At 43.5% G+C, this 22601-nt stretch overlaps 1 protein-coding gene across 3 annotated transcripts in view; it reads right to left on the bottom strand.

Moving 5' to 3' along the window:
- Positions 1-4982: 4982 nt before the first annotated feature.
- Positions 4983-22601, bottom strand: part of PLEKHM3 (pleckstrin homology domain containing M3) — a 72636-nt gene continuing 55017 nt past the window's right edge. For all 3 annotated transcript variants that reach the window (XM_088669785.1, XM_035138301.3, XM_088669863.1), the window contains 2 exons: positions 16513-16670; positions 4983-5902 (listed from right to left, as the gene is read on the bottom strand). In XM_088669785.1, coding sequence (XP_088525911.1) covers positions 5725-5902; positions 16513-16670 — 336 coding nt within the window. In that variant the 3' untranslated portion in view covers positions 4983-5724. The remainder of the gene's footprint in view (positions 5903-16512; positions 16671-22601) is intronic.

Genomic DNA, 22601 nt, shown 5'->3' with positions numbered 1-22601 from the left:
ATGTTGTCGTCTTTTTTGGTGATGCAGAAAGTTAAAGCATGTTGAAATCCCACTGACTTCATTGGGAAAGCTTAGAAGGCACTATCATCTCACTCATTAAAGTCAACGGGACTTCAAAGTGCTAAACTTCATGCTCGCTGTTTAAGAAGCACCTTGCACTTTAAATGGTTTCAATAAAGACTGTTGTGAAGATACCCATTTTATATCGAACTGTTTATTGAGTGTTGCCTTTTGTACAGTAGGGGTCAGTCACCCTCAGCAATGTGTTATGGACCACTTAGGCTTACCTGGGAACAAGTGCCTTACACTGCAGTGTAAGAGATCCATATCAACATAATCAACATTATCAACATAAACTAACTCATTTGAGTGGAACTAATAATATAACATGTATTATTCAGAAATTAAGCACACGGACGTGATAGCAAATAATTTAAAACATACAGTACGAAACAATACATGTAATCAATAAAGGTGTTGGCTCCATTGCAGTTTTCAAAAATAAAAATAAAATGTTTAACATACTTACAACAAAGTAAAATTAAAAATAGCAAACCACCTGCAGAAATAAACAAGCAGTTGTCAGGTTTAGATTAACAGCTATAAAATAATGCTTGGTTGTATTTCCCTCACTCAAATTTGGGAGCAAAAAGTTTGCATTTCCCAGGTTTGTAGGTAAAAATGGCTGAATGTTAAATGAAGGTTAGAGGCAGAGGATGGGCTTAGATCCCCGAAACACTACAAAAGTACATTTCAGTACAGCTGCTCCTCATACTGGAACAGGGCACAATTTCAGAGCGGCTTATTTCTTCCAAAGCAAATGAAATCACTTTTATGAGAAGATTTGGACTGCCAATTGGACCAACCAATGAATTATTATAGCATGTGAGGTTAAGTTAATTAGATACATCCATTCCATTTGCTGATCCCTCTGCTTTTATTCAGTTAATTGTTGGCTGCTAGTGGACCAAATGATTTAGCTATTTGGGCTGGATTAGCCAACAACCCATTTAACTGGATAATTCACAAACATACTAAGATCAAATCAAGTTAAATAATACTAACAATCTATTAACTGCAATGCCTCTAGAGTAAAAGCAGCTTTATTATTCTAAGACACAGAGAAATTCATTGACTGTGTGGAATTGTGACATGGATCATTCGGACTTATGGTTTAAAAAAACAAAACACCCAACGTGTTATAGAGTAGGGTGGGGAATTGTGTTAGTGAAAAGGCTGCTGAGCTAACTATAAACTGATTAACAGCTTCATAAATAATATCAGCAAAAAACTGGATGAATTCGGAGCATTCTTCAGAGAGGCAAGTAGCAACTTGGAGGACAGGAAAAAAGGGAGAGAATTCAATTGATTTATTCTTCTTTTTAACATTTGGTTACCATTTATAAGTGTTATTCAAGACATGACATGAATGTTGCTTACCCCTGCTTTGGATAGCGAGGGGAGCAACCGTACAAATGTTATTGGACTACATCACCCCAAATCATGGGTGTCTGAGGGCCACGGGTTGCTCCCTCCTGTTTTAGATAATGACATTTTTGTACATCGCAACAATTTTAGAAATAAATGCTATTTCAATTATCAGTGTTACCAGCACACTTTTGAAGGTTTGTTGATATTTACTGCAATTCAACTGACTCAAGTAATAATGAAATATAGGCTGATAATTAAAGCCATACAGAAATTGTCATATTCAGGGTTAGTCACCTGAGTGTTTTTAAAAACACATATTTTGTTAATCCATGATATCCTGCATCTACCCATGCAATCTAATGCCCTCCTTTTCTTAAGAGTAACCAGCTAATTTCAAATACCCTGGGCGGGATTCAACATCGTGCTCCAGCTACCAAAGTTGTTGCCTTGTTATTCATAGGGATTGACACTGGCTTCAAAATTACCCTCTTTTCTGTGAGCCAATAATTTGCCCATGTCTCAAATTGGCTCATAGCTACTCTAAGTAAAAAAGAAAAATAAATAAATAAATAGTTTACATAAAAAGTAGGAAGAGATGTTTTCTAAAGGCTGCTAGAATGTATTTTAAGGAGACCAATAATTTGAAATAACTCCTTTCCCTTGTAGCATGGAAGTCAATGGGGCTCAACACTGAAACTCAATAAACTCAACACGGCTTGGCACTTTCTCTTTCTCATGCAGATATTCAGAAAGAAGAGCAACTGGTCTATGGCTTGGGAAACACATGGCTACAGAATCTGAAAGTTTCTGCTGACAAAGCGGAAATTTAAGAACAACAGATTTGTGTCGTGCCTTTTTATATTAAGTGCTCAAGCATTCCTCACTGCCCTATTCTATTCTGCCACTGCAACCCGTGTGACAGTGGCAATGACTGCTCAGCTTCCAAGGGAAAGAAGAGGCATCCCATAGTATTGTGCTGCAAACACAAGAAACAAAATTCTGCTCTCTGCCATGTGGACAGGACACCTCCGGCATAAAAGTCCACCAAGGAGAGACTGCTACGATCAGTAACAAGCCATAGGCAGGGTGAAATGTGATGCATGTCTATTCACTTTGGTTAGAGCCTTTGGAGCTGTGGACGGTGCCACAGTCAAGAATTCACCTGGTGTGTGCTATTTCCTTCCTTTCCTTTCAACAACATTGTATTGTTTTCAGATGTGCCCCCACCCTCATTCTCATGTTACGGTAGCTTCTCAGGTTACATATTTAAAGCGGGACAATTCTCGCGTATCACACCTGTATCTGAATGCATTTGCAGAGCTCTTAAATAAATGAGTAAAAACATTACTAATGGACACCATTTTACAGGTGTGCCCTGAAACAAGTTTCACGGGATAACATGTTTGTACATGTGCACGTATGCAGATGCAGCAGTGACTTACAGAAAAGTAATGTGGACAGCAGCTCTAAGATCCTGCCATTCTTTTCTCTAAAGCTTTAGCTACAGAAACACTCTATTTCCCTACCCCTTCTATTTCTTATGTAACCAGCCTTCCCACGGCTCTCGTTTATAAAATTCCCGTTTCAGAGAGAAATTTTTGAATTTATCTTCCTGTTTAAAAGGCACGTTAAGGTTTGGTTTACTCAGGATCCTCCATTTTAAATATATTTGTTGCCTTAAATATATAATCTAAGATACTGGATTAACCTACTACTCTCCAGATGTTTCAGACTAGAACTCCCAAAATAAGCTGACCACTGAGCCTGATGTGTGTGAGCTGTAGTCTAAAATACCTGGAGAGTACCACAAGGAAGGATGCATTAACAGGTAGGTATAAATACAGCTATGCATTATTTTCACAGAACAATGCGCTTCCTACAAATTAGTAACTATATTTGGATCAATATATATGCATTGGAGGAAGAACAGGAAATATGGAGATACTAACTGCATTGAATAATAAAAGATCTCAGAGACTGTGTGAGCATTTGGACCTAATAATAGCCTAAGGTTTACTGCTATTCACTAAAAGGAACAAGCCCAGGGAAGCCTCAGGCTGCTAGCTTTGATTAATCTCAGTTTAGTGTTTACGCCCAAACCCTAAACCAGGCATCATAGCTGCCAAGTTATCCCTTTTTAAAAGGGATTTTCCATTATGCTGAATAGGCTTCCTCACGAGAAAAGGAAAAACTTGGCAGCTATGCCAGGCATCCCCAAACTGCGGCCCTCCAGATTTTTTGGCCTACAACTCCCATGATCCCTAGCTAACAGGACCAGTGGTCAGGGATGATGGGAACTGTAGTCCAAAACATCTGGATGGCCAAAGTTTGGGGATGCCTGCCCTAAGCTATGGTTAAGCTTAACTGGTTTACTGAAAGAGGTCGGCAGCATCAGCCAAGATGTGAAGTTGGCTTGTTTCACTAAAGCATAGTTCAAACCAACAAAGGCCAAACTGCAGTTATCCAAAAGGAGAAGGAACAGCTTCCAATCTCCTCCTTGAGGAGCAAGCACATGAGCCTGAGATTCTCCTAAGCATGTTGCTCAAATGATAAAACCATAGCTTATAGCAGGCATAGGCAACTTTGGCTCTCCAGATGTTTTGGAACTACAACTCCCATGATCCCTAGCTAACAGGGCCAGTGGTCAGGGATCATGGGAGTTGTAGTTCCAAAACATCTGGAGAGCCAAGGTTGTCTATGCCTGGCTTATAGTTACCTCTGAACACAGCCTCTAAGTGGCTAAAAACAAAGAAACAAAATCAGGCTCAGAGGAAACATTTGTGAGTGCCAGTAAATTAAATCTGCTGCTACCTTTTTATGATTCTCTGCCTTCAATGTAGAGACTCAATATGAATGAAGGCTGGAATTCTCCATTTATCTGGCTGGGAAAGCTTACATAAGCTACCAGTAGGTGAATCTACGTAGGTGCACATGACTGGTCTGGGTAAGGGTGAAATGAATGCAGCATTAGCAAACTTCATTTGACATATCTTTAAGTACCAGATACACAGAACAGGGAGGATTAATGGGCCTCACTCCAAAGACAGATGGATAGGTGGGCAAAATGTTATGTGTTACTAGGATCCCATGGGTAAAAACCGTGTACCAAACCCTCAGGCAAAAGACAAGGAAGCACGTTCCAATCTCTATCATAAGACACATGGAAAGTGCATTGCAATTCACAGTACGCAGTGCTGTGTGCACAGTGAGTGTGTATGCACACCTGACAATCTGCAGCCACCATGTGCAGAGTTCTGTACATGCACTTCCTGATGCAGAATTAGAAACTGCATAAGTCCCAATTTCTCGACCGAGGTGTTCCAAGATGTGCCTCTTCCTCGCTGTGCTGAAGCATTTGTCCCCAGCAACTGCTCAGGCTGGTATTCTGAGTCCCCATATCAAGTGCAGCCAAAAGCATAGAGCAGCAGAGAGAGAGTCAAGACAGACCCCGGCTCTGCGAAACCCTCAGCTCACCATTTCAACATGTATGAAGGTGGAGAAAGGTGCTTAGAAAAAGTGGTCAACTTCCAAAGCAGCAGCAAAGCAGTGTGTACATTGTTTAACATCAAAATAGATGCATTTTGGTGTTTAATCATGCTACATGTGAGAAAAATCACAGGGATTTGCATTGTTGACTTAGTAGGAGATTGGAATGTTGTGCAGATATAAAGCTGTGCATGTTCTACAACCATGAGCTGCTGTTCCAGTAGTCAAGAACAGTAATGCAAGAACTAAACAGCATCTAGCACTTGGTTCATACAGCGTACAAGGATTGCTATTCTATAGTCATATAGATGTGGATCTATAATTGAGTTTGCTATAATTGAGAGGTGGGAGAGGAATGTAGTTTTAAGGATGGTTTACTAAAACATCCTTCTAAGCTGGAAAAGACCCCACAAATACATCTCATAGGCCCCCTGTGCAAAGTACTCTGGGGCCTTTAAGTTCCAGTGCCACCTTTGCTATTTCTGCAAAATAGTTCACTTGGAAACATCATAATAAATAATGCACACAATATTTCTATTTCTAACAATAAATGCAAAGAGAATAGGAAATATTTCAAGTAAACTACATTTGGCTTTAGACCACCTGGTTGACCTAGACTTCATGAATGCGTTCTGCCTTCAATCTTCTTAGTAACATTGACCCTTGCTATTCAGTAACCAAAAAGGTGAATATTAGCCAATCTTTTTGCAGGAAAGGGTTCTGCCCGGCAGTGGAACGTTGCCTTGTAAAGCATTCATTCTACAGCAGGAAAGGGATCTCTGCAGACTGCCAGCTTCTTCCTTTGAGTCAAGTGTTCTGATAGGACAGTTCAAACATGTTGCAGGCCTCTTCCAGGCTTTCATCCATGTTGAGTCTCCTCCAGAAAGACTTCTGCTTCATCTGGAGCTCTCTCCGCACACACCTGGGGCATGGCACCGACTTCACCTTGCACTCTGAATGGAAGACGGCACCGCAGCTGTCACATCTGTGAGAACAAAATCGGATATTTGTATATTAATATGTAGGTTCCTAGCTTCTCTTCCCCACTATGCAGAGGAAAGAAGTTCTGTGCTAAGACCGTTCCTGTGCTGCCTGTATTCTGACCTCTGAAAGCCAGCCACACCGAGGAATGCTCAGAGGACGATCACTGAGTCCCAGTGAGAAGCTGTCTTATAGTGTCAGAGCATTGAGTTGTACTATGGCAGTGGTTTAGCGAGGCAGTTAGGGCACAGTGCTATGGGCAGTTAATGAAGTCACTGGGATTTAAGCAGCCTGACCGGATGCAGGGTTGCAGCTGTTAGTATTTGCTTTAATCTCAAAATCTCTGGTAGATTTTACAAGCTTAATTACTTAAGCATGTCATCCATTCTTTACTGGATTGGAGCACATGCAGGCAACCCAAGTGGGAACCCAGATGACAGCCAAAGAAAACAGTTGTGCCTTTAGAAATTTTAAATCATCCACATCTGACACTAATGCTGACTTTATCAAGCTAATTCCCCTTTCGTTAGTGATTTACAATTCCTTGGGAAACGCTGGAGACCAATGATTGATGAGAGTGTCATTTTGCATTCATTCATGGCCTCTCCCCTTTCCCCTCTTTTGATCACTCTTCTCAATCAACTGGAGAATGTAAACGCTTATCAGGAATTTCTGTCGAAATGGACGCCTGCAGGATTATGGAAGAGTGAAACACACCTGCCGTTGCTACCCAGATGCATTAAATCAGGGGGTGGGGAGGGACAAGAGAAGATTAATTATTTCAAAATTAAGAGCAAATACATCATTCAAACCATTTGAAAAAGTTGCAAAACATAAAAAAACCACCCACCACCCAAAACTTCTGTATGATCAATAATCAACTTGTTCCTTGATAAAAGGGAACAGATGATTACAAGCAGGAGGACAGGGAAAAGCAGGCATGAATGCCACTCTTCGTGGGCTTTACTTAAAATCCCACCAGCACTTATGCTTCCAGCTCTCAAAGCCTTCCATAAATCAGCTTCTTCATTTTAACCAGTTATCCCACACTACAGGTCCAATTGTTGTTTTCTCACTACCAAATTAACCCTTAATATACCCAGTCATTCCAGAACAGTAGCTGCATTAGTGTATATACCGTAGCACCCTAATCTCATTCATAGATTATTTGCTCAGAAACAACTCCTACTGCTTAATGGGATTTGGTTCCCAACATGCATACAATTGTGGCCTTCATTAGGGACTAACTGAATCATTGCCGCATAAGCGTTTGCAGGAAAACTCATACTTTCCATGATAACTGCTGCATGCAGAAATAGAAAACTGCAAACAGAGAATCCTGCCTGGCCACTGTGATCCATGCCCTGCTAAAATCTAGATCAAACCTTTGCTCTGCGTTGTACACGGGTCTGTCTTTCAACACCACACAGACATTTCAGCTTAGGACATGGCCGAATTCCATTACCAAATGGAATCCCCTAATTTTAAAGCAGCTCTTCATTAACTTGCCCTCTTTAAGTCTGTGGTCATTAGAAATCTTTCTCTGGAGAACTCTGGCAACCCAAGTCAGAACGATGGCTACTGAGGAGAGGCACTTCTCTCTGGCGGCGTCCCAATTCAGCTCATATACTAAGGTATACTAAGTTATCACCATCTTCTATGTTACACAATAATTTGGATTCAGCTTATTGAAAATCTTTCGTAGAGGCTAAACACTTGTTACCTAGTACAGATTTTCAGGTACGGGTTGCGGGACAAAGTGTTAAGGGTGAGCTGATGGTAGAGAGAACAGTGACAGAGAGATTGGAGAGAACACAATTGCTTCCTTCCCACAATGTTAGCACTCAAACAGCAGCTTTTCCCATGCAGTTTTCAGGTACTCATATGACCAAGAAGATTCCTAAGATCAGTAAGACGGAGGGAAATGTGAGGTTCCTAATAAAAAAGCAGGTAGTGTGGGCCCACCATAAACCAGATTCTCCCGACACATACAAATTGCTGCTGGACAATGCTCTTCTTGCAAACATGGACAGGTCATTCTTCCTTGCCTCTTCTGCTTGCTCCTTCTTCAGACCCAGTGGCAGCAATGAGGTACAGTGGTGCCTCGCTAGACGAAATTAATTCGTTCCAGGACTCAATTCGGGGCAGAGACCAGCGGAACACAAAGGGGAACCAACTGCAGCAGGGAAAGAAGGCAAAGGGAGATCAGCTGAGAAGCGGCGACAGCTGTCAGCGCCTCTCAGCTGAGCTTCCTTTGCCTTCTTCCCTTGCTACAGCTGGCTCCCCTTTCGCTAGATGAATGCCCTGATTTTCTGATCGGAGGTTTTTATGGCCACGCTTTGCAGGACGAAGCGGTGGCCATAGAAAATCTCGTCGTATAGCGAGGCAACCTCCGATCAGAAAATCCTTTCGTTAAGCAGAATTTTCGTCTAGCAGGGCATTCGCCTAGCGAGGCACCACTGTAGAGGAAATGTTGTTGTTGCTGCTGCTGCTGGTGCCATTTGCATTACTTACCTGCTCCCAATGGTAGAGAAGCCCCCCCCTGCCCCCCCACAGCCACTCATGCCATCTCATTGGGTAAGGAAGAAGAAACATAGAGGGACAAGCAAAGAAAATGAGGGCTGCAGCTACTATCTTCCTCTCCCCACTGCCAGATTGGGCCCTAAGAGGAAGAGAATGGAGTGGAAGTTGTGTGTGATGGTGAGATGAACGAGGAGGAGCTGCCGGCACTGGGGTGGACCAGAGTGAGTCCTGGCTAGCCCTGCCAGCCCGGTTAGGACCACCTGCACATGTGGTAGAGGACCGGGTACACAAACGGAATGTGTGAAGTCAACTGCAGTCTCACCAAGGGACTGACAAGTGAAAACGAAATATGGCACTTAAGCACTCCGTTGATTTTGCGTTGCACAATTCACTATACAGCTTAAGGAGAGAAGGAATCATGAAGCTGAGATGAACCTGCAAAACTTAAAAGCTGAAATCTTTCCCAGCTGCAACCTACTCTAACTTCCATGGAAAATTACAAAGGTGTAGCTCCTCGCTGTGGCTGCAGGACCATTCAGAATTTCAATCAAGCGATCAAACACCTGCTTCTTATCTGGCCAAGGCTACAGCTCGATGCTGCGTCACCCACTTCTCTAACATCTGAGGGCAACGAGAAGCACCTGTGTTGGGAAAGAGGGTGTTCCTTTTATGGCACTTATTTACAAAACAGCCTCATTATTACTAAGCCTTTATTCTCCTTTTCTCAGATCCTTTTGAGCACAAATACAATGACATTGTGGAGAAGACATTTGTTGCTTTGAAGATGACAAAAAGATGAGACCTTAAAAACAAGCAACTGTGGACTCATTCATGTCTTCCGTTTTGCCTGCAGCAGTCCCAGAGGGGAAAGTCCACTTTTCATGTTCGGCTTCCTATGGTTACAGCTGCTGTAGGAGTGCAATCGTATGGCTCATTGCCTAGATTATGCACATAGCACCAGTGCTTGAAACACCTCTGAATCTCCGTGAAGGTTTTTGCATTTTAAGTGATCAGAAGTATGCTCCTGTAGGGCAGCCATTCTTAACACGGGAAATTTGGGGTGGGTGAAATGACCTCTTAGTGGAGGTGCTGGAAACCGATAGTGGAGGCACATATTTCTCCTTAAACTTGTGCCCCAGCCAGCCCCATCTTTAACCAGCTTCCTCCCTTCTAGCATTCTTTACTAGAAGCCACAAGATAATTTCAGCTCTGAAGTGCAGAAGATTATACTTGTTTGCATGCCCTGAAACATATGATACAATAACACATTTCTTTAAAAAGAAAAAGAAAAAAGCAAGATGATTCATTAGTATGGTAGTCAGTGAGATGCTTGAGCAAGTTATTTCATTTTCTGCATGGGCTGGAGTCATGATTGTACAGAAGGGTTGTTCTTGTGTTGTTGTGTGTGTGTGTGTGTGTTTTTTTTAAAAAAAGTAACACTGAAAGATTAGTTTTCCTATGACCCATTGCATGCAACAGCATGTGGGACTTAATGCCTGTGCAAAGTTTATGGGCACACAGACAGTACATGTCAAAAGTGGTAGGCTCAAAAGTGGTAGGCAGCTATGCACAGGGACCCTGCATGCTCTTGTTGTTGTTTAGTCATTTAGTCGTGTCCAACTCTTCGTGACCCCATGGACCTGAGCACGCCAGGCACTCCTGTCTTCCACTGCCTCCCGCAGTTTGGTCAAACTCATGTTCGTAGCTTCGAGAACACTGTCCAACCATCTCATCCTCTGTCGTCCCCTTCTCCTAGTGCCCTCCATCTTTCCCAACATCAAGGTCTTTTCCAAGGATTCTTCTCTTCTCATGAGGTGGCCAAAGTATTGGAGCCTCAGCTTCACGATCTGTCCTTCCAGTGAGCACTCAGGGCTGATTTCCTTCAGAATGGATAGGTTTGATCTTCTTGCAGTCCATGGGACTCTCAAGAGTCTCCTCCAGCACTATTGCAATGCTCACAGTTGTCCTTAGGTCCATGTGTCAAGGTTCGCTAAGACCCGACAAGTGATAGCCAGGGTCAGGAGCGAGAAAGTTCTCGGTCAGGTGGGGGTCAAAGGCAAGTGGTATGATCTACAGCGGACAAAAGTCAGTTCTCAGAATGGCTGCTAGCAGGCAGATAGGACAGAGGTAACCAGCAAATGGTCAAGTTCCAGAGGCAGAGGGTTCTGCGAAGGAAGGTGAAGAGCAGAAATTCAGCCTCACAGGCTCTTCTCAATGGGAGTCAGGTTGTTTAGGGTGGGCTGAAGAGGATATCCTGGGGTAAAGGCCGAGTGGAATTGCACTGATTCCACCTGACTGGGTGATGCACCAGCCGGTGCGTCTTCTAATGCTTTCTAGAGGACACCTCTGGGTAAAGCAAGCAATTCCTTCAGCAGATGGGCTGCATTGGTGGTAGAGGGAAAAAAGACACTGGGTCTTGGTTGTCTGTCTGGAATACCAGTTTGAGACCCCTATCCCTGAAGTTGATCAGAGAAACCAGATCAACAATGACCCAACAACAAAATGTAACCCAGCGCTGACAGATAGCAGAACCTGGAATTTCGTCATACTAAACATTTATCAGCATTTTACTTTGCAAGGAAGAACTCATTTTTTGAGTCCTTGCAGTAAAAGGTGAAGGAGATCTCAGCAACAAGAGCTTGTATCCGAAAGCTGCGAAAAATTCACAATGCAGTACAGTGGTGCCTCGCTTAACGAATGCCCTGCTTAACGAAATTTCCGCTTAACGAAAGGTTTTTTCTAGTGGAGGTTGCCTCGCTAGACGTATTCGTTTTGCGAAAAATCCGTCTAGTGAATCGCGGTTTCCCATAGGAATGCATTGAAATTCAATGAATGCGTTCCTATGGGCAAAAAAAATTATAAAAAATTCAATGCATTCCAATGGGATTCGCTAGACAAATTTTTCGTTATAAGAAAAGACCCGTGGAACGAATTAAATTCGTCTAGCAAGGCACCACTGTATCTTCAAGCATGTGCAGTGCTATTCAACCACCCCAGTGAGTAACTACCACCTGACACTCTGCCCCCTGCAAAGTAAAGCTTTCCTGAGAACACTATTTCCAGCAGGCGTGAGTCAATTTCCATGTCTACTTAAAAACTAACTGCTGGAGCTGGCAGGAAAAAATCAGAAGACCCAACTATTACAACATTTCCACTTCCACTTTACTATTCTTCTATTTTTAGTTTCCATTCCAAACCCGACACCCAGGAAATCCAAGGAAGGGGAATACTTTAACTAAGCAATGCAAAACCAAGCAAGAAAAAAAAAGAGATAGAGAGAATTATTTGAGCATTCTACAACGGTGCTAAGACAGCAGACTTGGAAGTTGTGTATTGTTGGACAGGATGTAAGGAGCCTGCCAGGCACAGCCCACAAAACCCTGCTAATTAACTGAAATGATTGTGTTTGTTTTGGAACCATTTAGCCAACAAAGGAATGTGTCACACCGATTAGCAAGAAAAGGGTATGTAATATATGTGCATTCAAAGCCAGATGAGTGCATTATCCAGGTATTTGCTCTGTTTGCTCAAGGATTGACAAAAAATGAATGCTGAGCAAACAGTCTCCGTGCAAATGGAAACTCCAGCTTTTTAAAAGTGGTTGGGGGTGTCCTTCTGCCCTGAGATTTATCTGTCTCGGTAAGAGACAGGACTTGAGAAATCACATCTGGAAATGGACCCATAAAAAAAACTACTTTTCTGCCAGAACTTGTTCTCTCCATCAGCCTCTGTGAAGATGCCATTATATCAGGATGGTCGTCATCCAGTGCTGACCCTCTGGCAGGTCTTGGCAAGGGCACCTGAGACTCATCACTTTGCTTTCTTCTTTGTCAAGCGGAAAGGTCAAGGCAAAAAGGCAAAGGGGAAATATATGCAAAGCAAGGTGCAAACACACTTCGGTTCCTAGTCATTAAAGAATGCTGTGAACGCTGGGGAACTCTTTCACACAGTACAAACAACTTCTTATTAAGGCAACTGATAGTTGGTTTTTTTTCATACCACTCTAACAGAGGCTCAAGGTTTATTAAAAGTCCAGTTTTGCACTCATTTAAAACATAAGGGGAATTCATTTTGTTTAGATTTAGTGAAGCTGAACACATGCAAGTGAAGGAGCAGAAACAAAGTTATTAGGACAACAGTAAGTTCATCACAACGCACATGTGTTAATATTTATTTTCATCTCCATTTAGGGGCAAAGCTTAGAAAACTAACATTTTCATGGATCTACAAAACTGTAAATGTTATATATCCCTTTTAGAGGGTTGTGGGGGGGGGGGTGGAGGTGTTAGTGAAACTTGCTGAACATGCCAGATTAAATTACCCCGTCCTTCTTCCCGAAAAAAGAAAAGAAAAACTCTAATGAAAATTCCTTAGCTAAAACAAAACCTAAGGTTTCCCCACCCAGGAATAATGTTTGGTTGAAGGCAATCAACCTTCTCAATCCGTTTTGGGCACCTACTTCTATTCAAAGGCTATGCATTTTATTTATTTTTTGCTGCAACTGACTAACAAGGCCACTCCTCTGAAATTCAATGCCAGGGCTTGTGTTTGCTGATACAACGGTATAAACCTTTCAGGAGAACTACCAGCAAGATGAATATCACTGTATGGTATTCTTTGGCTGCTCAAAAGTGGAAATGTGGAATCAGGCACCAGGGTCCAACTTGTTCGTAACTCTGCCATCCTAAGCAGGGGGCTCAGGGAACAGAGAGGGCTGTGCACATCCTAAGGCACAGTGTAATATAAGAACTAGAACAGAACATTTGGAACCTACGGTAGTTAAATGGCATTTAAGGCAATGATTACCTAAATAAGGGAATGCAACCCTACTAACAGAAATCTCAATATATTGAAATATTTGTGAGGTTTTTCTTTGGGGTGGGGGCAGGAGCACATGAGCCCCTGACTCATACCAAGTTGAAACACCCCACCTCCTCCCGCAAATATAATGGACAAAGAGGGTTATACTTTAATTCAGAGTGAAACATATGACTGGCTGCCAAGATCTGTCTTGGAATTAAAAGGCAGCCCACTGCATGCACTTGATTTCTGTTAACAAACCTAAATTCAAAGCATTGCCCATGTGGCAATCTTACGAATGAATGAACTATTTATTTAAAAACAAAATAGACTATTACATCTGTTAATGGGCAACCAGCTTTCTATCAACACAATGCCCCAACAAATGAATATTATCCAATATACAGACAGATAATGTTCAAACTAATTATCAAAATAAAACTTAACTGATCAAACTATTTCACTTTTGTCACTGAACCACGACTTCACTGGTACAGCAATATTAAATATTATTTTGAAAATGATGTGGTTATATCAGTGTCATTAAATCTGTTTTTGTATTGAACATGTACACATATATATTACTGGCTGCCAGTGTAATAAGCACCAACAGAAGTCATTACACCCAGATATCACTGATCTGAGATGCACTGCAAATTCTCTCAGGGCATTTGAGATTTCAGAATTCTAAGCAATTTAACCTGTGATTTTAATGCACAGCAAACACTCAGAGTAACCAAATCATTCTGCAGAGAAACTACATGCATTGCACTGGGAAACCTTCTTACATCAAGTATTTTGCCCCTTTCATTATCCTCACGAGTGCCTTGCAGATATCTTTGCCTTATATAGCCATGATCTTAGTTCTCCTTAATGCTTTTTAACAACTTTCCGTCCTAGAAATTACTGTTTTGCAAGTGTTCTCTTTTCTTTCTTAATCAGTGTTTGCGTAGTTGTGCTGCACACCTCATTTAATATATGTTCAGGGCTTGGATCTCATGCTAAAAACAAGGTACTGAAACAAAACCAGGGAAAGATGGGGCGAATATTAGCAGTAAAAGAGGTGCCAGTCAGAAATCTCAGTAAAAGGTGGCCTTGGGCTGCACTGGCACGGAACTCTTCTCCCAGCTGGGAAGAAAAATAACTCTCAACAAATTATGCTAACAAAATAATCCTGGCCATCTCACAAACTGCCAACAATGCCCAAGGGAGGATCAACATAATGCATATACAAAACTTAGTTATTTATGACTCACTCCTGGATACTCCATTGAAAAACTCAATGGGGTGACATAGCTGTTTTATCTGTCCCTGATTCACACAGGAATGATATGCAGTCCGATTAAGGGATGAGCATGCATGTATGAATCAGCCCCAACATGCAGCCTGGCCAACTCCTTTATCTAACAATCCAATATGCAGCAAGATGATGTGCTCAGTTGCCAATGCACAACTACTTATGGGCTGATGAAAGACAAGCATCAAGTGCCTCTCTCCTTTTCTCTTATTGTCAGGCTTCCCATACAAACAGGGAGCCAAGAGAAGGGAAGAGACATTCTGGATACTGACCTCCAGAAAAGTTAAATATTCTTGAAACTTGTTGGCTTGGGGTAGGCAGGTCCCATTAACCTTACCTTGCCTAGGGCCTCTAAAATAAGTGGTACCTCTGGTTAAGAACTTAATTCGTTCCGGAGGTCTGTTCTTAACCTGAAACTGTTCTTAACCTGAGACACCACTTTAGCTAATGGGGGCTCCTGCTGCTGCCACGCGGAGCACGATTTCTGTTCTCATCCTGAAGCAAAGTTCTTAACCCGAGGTACTATTTCTGGGTTAGTGGAGTCTGTAACCTGAAGCGTTTGTAACCCGAGGTACCACTGTATCAGACTTGCATTTACAATCTGAACAGCTTAGAAATACCGTGTTTCTCATATTATAAGTCATGTCTTATAATCTTTTTTTCTCAAGAAAATAAGCCTATGGCTTATTTTCGGGGGGTGTCTTATTATTTTTTTAAAAAAATACAGTATGGTACCTCCCCTGTCCGGCGCCCGGAACTGGCTGCTGCTGCGCTGCTGGGCGCGTTGTCGGGCTTCACGCGGCGCGCGCTGAGGCTCTTGCCGGATCCCGGCTCGGAGCAGCGCGCGCTGCGGCTCTTGCTGCGTCCCGCAGCGCCAGCGCCAAGCGCCAACCCAGCAGCGAGACCGGCGGGGACCTGCAGCGCGCGCGACAGGAAGAGGAGGGACCAGCGAGTGGCAGCCGCGGCGGCCAATGAAGGCTCGGCCGGGTGTTTTTTGTCGTTGTAGCTGCGTCCCGCTGCGTCCCTCCTCTTCCTGTCGCGGCTCGGCGCCCGGAACTGGCGGCTGCTGCGCGCGTTGTCGGCGCTTCAGCAGGGCACGCTGCTGGGTCCCGCCGGGTCGGGGCTCCACGCGGCGCGCGCTGAGGCTCTTGCCGGGTCTCGCTGCCGGGTCGGGGCTCGGAGCAGCGCGCGCTGCGGCTCTTGCTGCGTCCCGCCGCCGGGTCAGCGCTTGGCACGGTGCATGCTGCTGGACATTTTGGAGGGGCAGCAGCAGCCGATTCCGGGCGCTTACAGGCATCTTCCTCTTCCATGGCGCCATCCAGACCTGCTCCCACCACTACGGCTTATTTTTGGGGTATGTCTTATATTTCTTCAACTCAGGAAAATCCTGCCATGGCTTATTTTGTAGGGATGACTTAAAATATGAGAAACACGGTAAACATCTTAAGGAATTTTAACGGTCAGATTGTGAAAGTCCCTCTTGAGTTCACAAGTCTTCTCTTAAGGCCCCTTTGTGTGTTATGTGCACTGTTGTGCTTGCCATAACTACACGTCTAGTCCTTTGCATTTACAAGAGTGGTGCTGAACTCCAATTCCCTAGTGCATGTACATGTGGTGAAGCAGGCCAAAGCATGATGGTACATACCCCATGAATGCACACACTTTCCACTTGGACTGGCTACAAATGCAAGTAGCAGCTGAGGGGGTTGATTATTGGTGGTGATGGTGAGAGGGAGTTTAACTTACTGCAGTTTAACTTACTGTAGGCCACGTGAAAACCACTCCTTTGAAGCTGCCATTTGCACTGAGAGGAAATTCCCCTATTGGTATGAAGATGCATTTAATGTTGTCTCGTCTGGCCTTCATAAAAGGTTTCCACATGGAAAGGAGGTAAGCTGAACTCTTGCTCATGTTTGCATTAGCCCTCTCATCATTACCGCACCATAGTAAATGTACACACATGCAACGCAACACATGAAATCACAATCCTTTACCTGCTTGTAGAAATGTCCTCAAAGGGGTACAGGATCTCGCCATTGTTACAGATCTCGCACATGAATCCCTTTTGACTACAAAGGCTGCAGTTGTACACATGGGAAGTGGCAAATTTGATTACTTTCCCAAGAAAAGGGGCCAGCTTCCCTTCGATAACCTGCAAAGCAACAGAAAAGAGACCCCGTTACCAAGAATCAGCAACAGAAATGGCTGGACATTATCCGTGTGTCTCATTACCAAACTAAAACACAATTCAGAGTTGATTAAACAGTGAAGGGATTGCTGCAGGATGGGTGGGATGAATCATGTAATTCAGGCTAAAGGTAAAGGTAAAGGGACCCCTGACCATTAGGTCCAGTCGTGACCGACTCTGGGGTTGCGCGCTCATCTCGCATTATTGGCCAAGGGAGCCGGCGTATAGCTTCCAGGTCATGTGGCCAGCATGACAAAGCCGCTTCTGGCAAACCAGAGCAGCACATGGAAACGCCGTTTACCTTCCCGCTGTAGCGGTTCCTATTTATCTACTTGCATTTTGACGTGCTTTCGAACTGCTAGGTTGGCAGGAGCTGGGACCAAGCAACGGGAGCTCACCCCGTCACAGGGATTCGAACCGCCGACCTTCTGATCAGCAAGCCGTAGGCTCAGTGGTTTAACCACAGCGCCACCTGGGTCCCCTAATTCAGGCTAAAGAATGCCAAATAAAACCCACCCATGGCAAGAAGGTAACAGAACATTAAAAGGTATGGTCATTTTACACCTGTTTGGAGATGGGTAAAGTTAGATTGCTTAATTCATTTACTTACAATGCTTGTCTGTTTTTATTTTACTGTGCTTTTCTATTGTTTTACTCATGAAACTCCACACAGAATAATGGATAACAATCGAAGAGAAGGGTGAGAGCCTGATTTCACACAGAACTATGGTGTGAGAAGATACTATCACACACACACACACACAAATAATTTAAGAGGCATGCAACGGCCCTAGTATGTGAAAATCCACATTTGAATGTTCGCTTAAATGTGCCAGTTCCCTCCACCATGTTCCTCAGTACTAGCATTCTTTTTCTTTCTGTTTACTCAAAATGTTGAGTGTCCAATTACCAATGCCAAAACAACTGTTTTATTAATGATTACTGGTAATTACATAATTATCACCGTGTCTGTATTTATTGTGTTCCATTTCCCTCTGCCCTCACTATCTCCAATCTCCTCCCAAACCTTGTGTGTGTCTGTGTGTGTGTATATTCTGCTACTCAGGGTAATATTTCATGCATTTAGTGTACTGTAGACCACGACAACTTAACACTGTAATAAAACCGTTCATCTTTAAGGTGCCGCAAGACTCCAAACCTTAAAGCAAAATGAGTAAATGCAGATTCCATAAGAATGCTCACCGCACTTATGCTAAATGTTTCTCTTATTCTAAATGTATTTCTGCTCGCCTAAACTGCAGCACATACACTAAATGGAAAAATATAGGCAGGAAAGGAAGTTGATGGGATGGCTTGGGTCGCTGCCACGGGATGGAAACGCCGAAAAGCCCTCGCTCTTGTAAGAACTGAACATCTGTGGCAGCAGGAAGCTGAAATGTTATTGCTAGCCACACAGACTCGACATCTGTTTGTACTGCACGGAAAGGTGATGCTTTTACTGTGTCCTGCTATAGAATGATGGCCTCACTCTGGACCTTAAACAATTCACAAAGGTCACTACGGGAAGGTGTGGTTCAAGGCCAGGGCTCCGATACTGTTGCATTATAATAGACGGTCAAAGTCAGTACTATAAGCAACTTTAAAAAAATCTCTTCCTTAATTAATTTTGGTAATCAGAGTCAAAAGTCTAAACTGGTTAAGGGGAAATGATGTCCAGCAAATATGAGGAAACGCAAGGAGCAGCAGATATGTTGGTGATAGAGCATATACACTTCCAGATTAATATATAAACAAAGAAATGCAGGCCAGAACAGAGGAGACTTGAATGATGCACCAGGATCAGTAATATCCAGCACTAAATAATTCAGTCTCCAGCTTACCGTATAGCCAACAGGCTGTAAATAATAAGTTCTTAAAATAATAACACGCAAATTGATATACACAGAAGTGCACGATCTCCATGCTTTACTAAGAAACCAGCATACTGGAGCTTTTGCAGGATCTGGATTAGTTTGGAAAGGACGTTTGTCAGCAAAGACAAGTGTGTGTCCATGTTAGGGGTAGAAAAGGGGGGTGTATTATTTATTCATCTAAGAATCACTTCCCGTGAGGCATCTTGAGGTACTTGGTGGGTAAGGTTGCATGCTACTGGCTGGGAGGCAGAGACCGGATGACAAGCAATTTATGAAAATTCTGACCAGAGCAGAATTTTTTTTGCAGACAGCACTTGTAGCCTTGCAGTCAATTGTCTCTAGTCAGAGGCTACTTGCTGGTACCTAAAAAGAAATGCAGTTGCAAACCAGAGTAGAGAGAGACTGCACCATGACTTACATAGTTGCAGATGTGGAGAGGATAACCCTCTGCAAAGCTGGAACATGCTTTGAACATTCACAACAGCCGTGCTGATGTGGTTCAGCTGCATTAATGTGTTTAGCAGGTGATTTCTAGAATTCAGGAAGAGGGGATTTGGAGCAGGCACCCCAACCTTCGGTCCTCTAAATGTTTTGGACGACAATTCCCACCATCCCTGATCACTGGTCCTGTTAGCTAGGGATCATGGGAGTTCTAGGCAAAAACATCCGGAGGGCCATAGGTTGGTGATGCCTGATTCAGAGCCTTTTTGATTTTTTTGTTTTGAGAGTCTGAAAGATGGATAATGTGACCTTCTTCGATTTGTAAGGCAGACTAGGTAGTCAGACTATATCTAGCAACAGAGGGCTTTGAGGTGTTTCTGGTGTGTTTTTAAAGCAAGTCTGTTGATGATGAGAGTTGTACGGTTGATCATTTTACCTACGTGTGTTTGGGGAATGGCAAGCATGCGGTTTATTACTTCCTGGAAGTTTTGCATAGCAGGGAGTGATAGAAATATATAAAACAAAAAACCTGAAATACAACTGCATTAGCAGAGCTTTGAGTTAATGATTGTACGCTGTGGCGAGACTTCCTCATGCGCTAGCATCCTTAGGATATAATAATAATAATAATAATAATAATAATAATAATAATAATAATAATGTTGTTGTTGTTTAGTCGTTTAGTCGTGTCCGACTCTTCGTGACCCCATGGACCATAGCACGCCAGGCACTCCTGTCTTGCACTGCCTCCCGCAGTTTGGTCAAACTCATGTTCGTAGCTTCGAGAACACTATCCAACCATCTTGTCCTCTGTCGTCCCCTTCTCCTAGTGCCCTCAATCTTTCCCAACATCAGGGTCTTTTCCAAGGATTCTTCTCTTCTCATGAGGTGGCCAAAGTATTGGAGCCTCAGCTTCACGATCCGTCCTTCCAGGGAGCACTCAGGGCTGATTTCCTTAAGAATGGATAGGTTTGATCTTCTTGCAGTCCATGGGACTCTCAAGAGTCTCCTCCAGCACCATAATTCAAAAGCATCAATTCTTCGGCGATCAGCCTTCTTTATGGTCCAACTCTCACTTCCATACATCACTACTGGGAAAACCATAGCTTTAACTATACGGACCTTTGTCGGCAAGGTGATGTCTCTGCTTTTTAAGATGCTGTCTAGGTTTGTCATTGCTTTTCTCCCAAGAAGCAGGCGTCTTTTAATTTCGTGACTGCTGTCACCATCTGCAGTGATCAAGGAGCCCAAGAAAGTAAAATCTCTCACTGCCTCCATTTCTTCCCCTTCTATTTGCCAGGAGGTGATGGGACCAGTGGCCATGATCTTGGTTTTTTTGATGTTGAGCTTCAGACCATATTTTGCGCTCTCCTCTTTCACCCTCATTAAAAGGTTCTTTAATTCCTCCTCGCTTTCTGCCATCAAGGTTGTGTCATCTGCATATCTGAGGTTGTTGATATTTCTTCCAGCAATCTTAATTCCGGCTTGGGATTCATCTAGTCCAGCCTTTCGCATGATGAATTCTGCATATAAGTTAAATAAGCAGGGAGACAATATACAACCTTGTCGTACTCCTTTCCCAATTTTGAACCAATCAGTTGTTCCATATCCAGTTCTAACTGTAGCTTCTTGTCCCACATAGAGATTTCTCAGGAGACAGATGAGGTGATCAGGCACTCCCATTTCTTTAAGAACTTGCCATAGTTTGCTGTGGTCGACACAGTCAAAGGCTTTTGCATATAATAATAATAATGTTATTATTTATACCCCGCCCATCTGGCTGAGTTTCCACAGCCACTCTGGGCGGCTCCCAATGAGTGTTAAATCGAGTGATTGCACAGCTAAATAGTTTTATTATTATGAATTTGTATAATAACCTGCAATACAGTCTTGAATGTATGTTTTATGTTATCTTGCAATGTAATGTATGTTATAAATTGTAAAAATGCTTTAGTAATGTTTAACAAAGGTGTTTTGCACAATTTGGTACCCTTTTCAGTACAGTATGGGATTTCCTTGCCTACCGGTCACCACGGTGCGCTGCAGTTTGCTGCTCCATTTATTTAATGGCTGCAGAGAAGAGGGAACACCTAACAGCCAAAGTTGCTGTTTACAAAAATAACGCACTGGGGAAATGAGTACAAATAGCTTCTATAGAAAAGGTCTTTAAGGAAGTCTCATTGAAAGCTGTACTATACAAAGAATGTTATCTCCGTATCTTCACAATGTATTAGGCATACGCCTAACATACCGTAGTCAAAGTACAACCAGAGAGCTAAATCAATACATGGTGAGAACTTCACAGGGGAGGGGTAGGGAAACATTGACTCAGCAAGCAAATATTGTGCCTATATTTTCTGAATGTGGCGGCAACACTGCCCAGGGTTACTGTTCTATTCCATTGAGGGTTCCCACCCACTCCCCCAAATAACCGGGCAGAAATGCACCCCAAATTAACTTACTAAGCCACTAGCTTTGTTCATCATGATCAGCCTCAACAGTATATTCAGAGTATGCTAAATGCTTACCGTTGTTAAACACGGCCAACTAAAATTTTATAGCAGGGAAGTATCTCCATGTTGCGGCAGCTCCACATGGGACCATGTTGTGTGAAAGGAACTCAGCAGAATGGGAAAGTCTCCAGGCCAGCACCAACAGGCCACCAGGAATGTGTGCAGTTCTGAAGACCTTCCTTTGTGAGAAGGAAATACTCTCTGTGGTGGGAAGGAGCCTGCTTCCCTCTTTCTCTCTCTCATGGGACGATCCATATGGAGAGCAGCTTTCAAATCTCGGGTGGAGTCAACACCACAGAGAAGCACGTCCCGTGAACTTTACATGTTGATTCCATCATGTTGAACTGGCCTACATTTGACAACTCTTCTCTGAGTTAGGGGGAAGCAAAGTCAAGAGATACGGCGGTAGCTCAAAGCTACCCAAGTAATGCCATGGCAGAGCTGAGAGTTTAATTCAAATCACCCTGTAGAGCAGGGGTGTCAAACTCAAATTCATCGGGGGCCGCATCAGCAGTTTGGTCACCCTCAAAGGGCCGGTTGTGTCTGTAGGACTATGTGTCCACTCTTTATTATCATTGCATTCAATTATTACTGTTTTTTGTAATAATGTAAGCTCATTCCCGCCCCCACGCGGATCACATTCCTGCATCGTGGCGCGTGTGTGGGAGGGGATGTAAACGAGGGAAATTTGAACAAAAGGTGGGGATTGACGGCTTCCGGGGGGGGGGCGCTCAACTAAACCTTCGGCAGGAAGGAGAAAGCCACTGCTGGGATTAAAAACCTGCAGATGGAAAGAGGGCTTCCCTCTCCCGCCCTGCGCACACCCAAACCCCGCTAGGCAGGATGCCACACGCTGCAACCCACCCCATGCTTTGGAGAGGGGCAGGAACATGCGGTGCAGCGCCAACTCCCTGCTTTGCTTTTGCATCCTCCCTCCTCAGCGCCAGAGTCCCTTCCCCTCACGCTGAGGGAGGGCAGCGGATTTCCCGAGGAGGAAGGCGGCGGCAGCCCCAGCGGACGTGCATCTTCGCCTCAGAGCTGCTCTTCCCCCCACCCGCGCTGTTGTC

The sequence above is a fragment of the Zootoca vivipara genome, chromosome 1, assembly GCF_965207765.1.
Source record: "Zootoca vivipara chromosome 1, rZooViv2.hap1.1, whole genome shotgun sequence".
Classification (NCBI taxonomy): Eukaryota; Metazoa; Chordata; class Lepidosauria; order Squamata; family Lacertidae; genus Zootoca; species Zootoca vivipara.
This window is presented reverse-complemented; position numbering and strand designations above follow the sequence as displayed.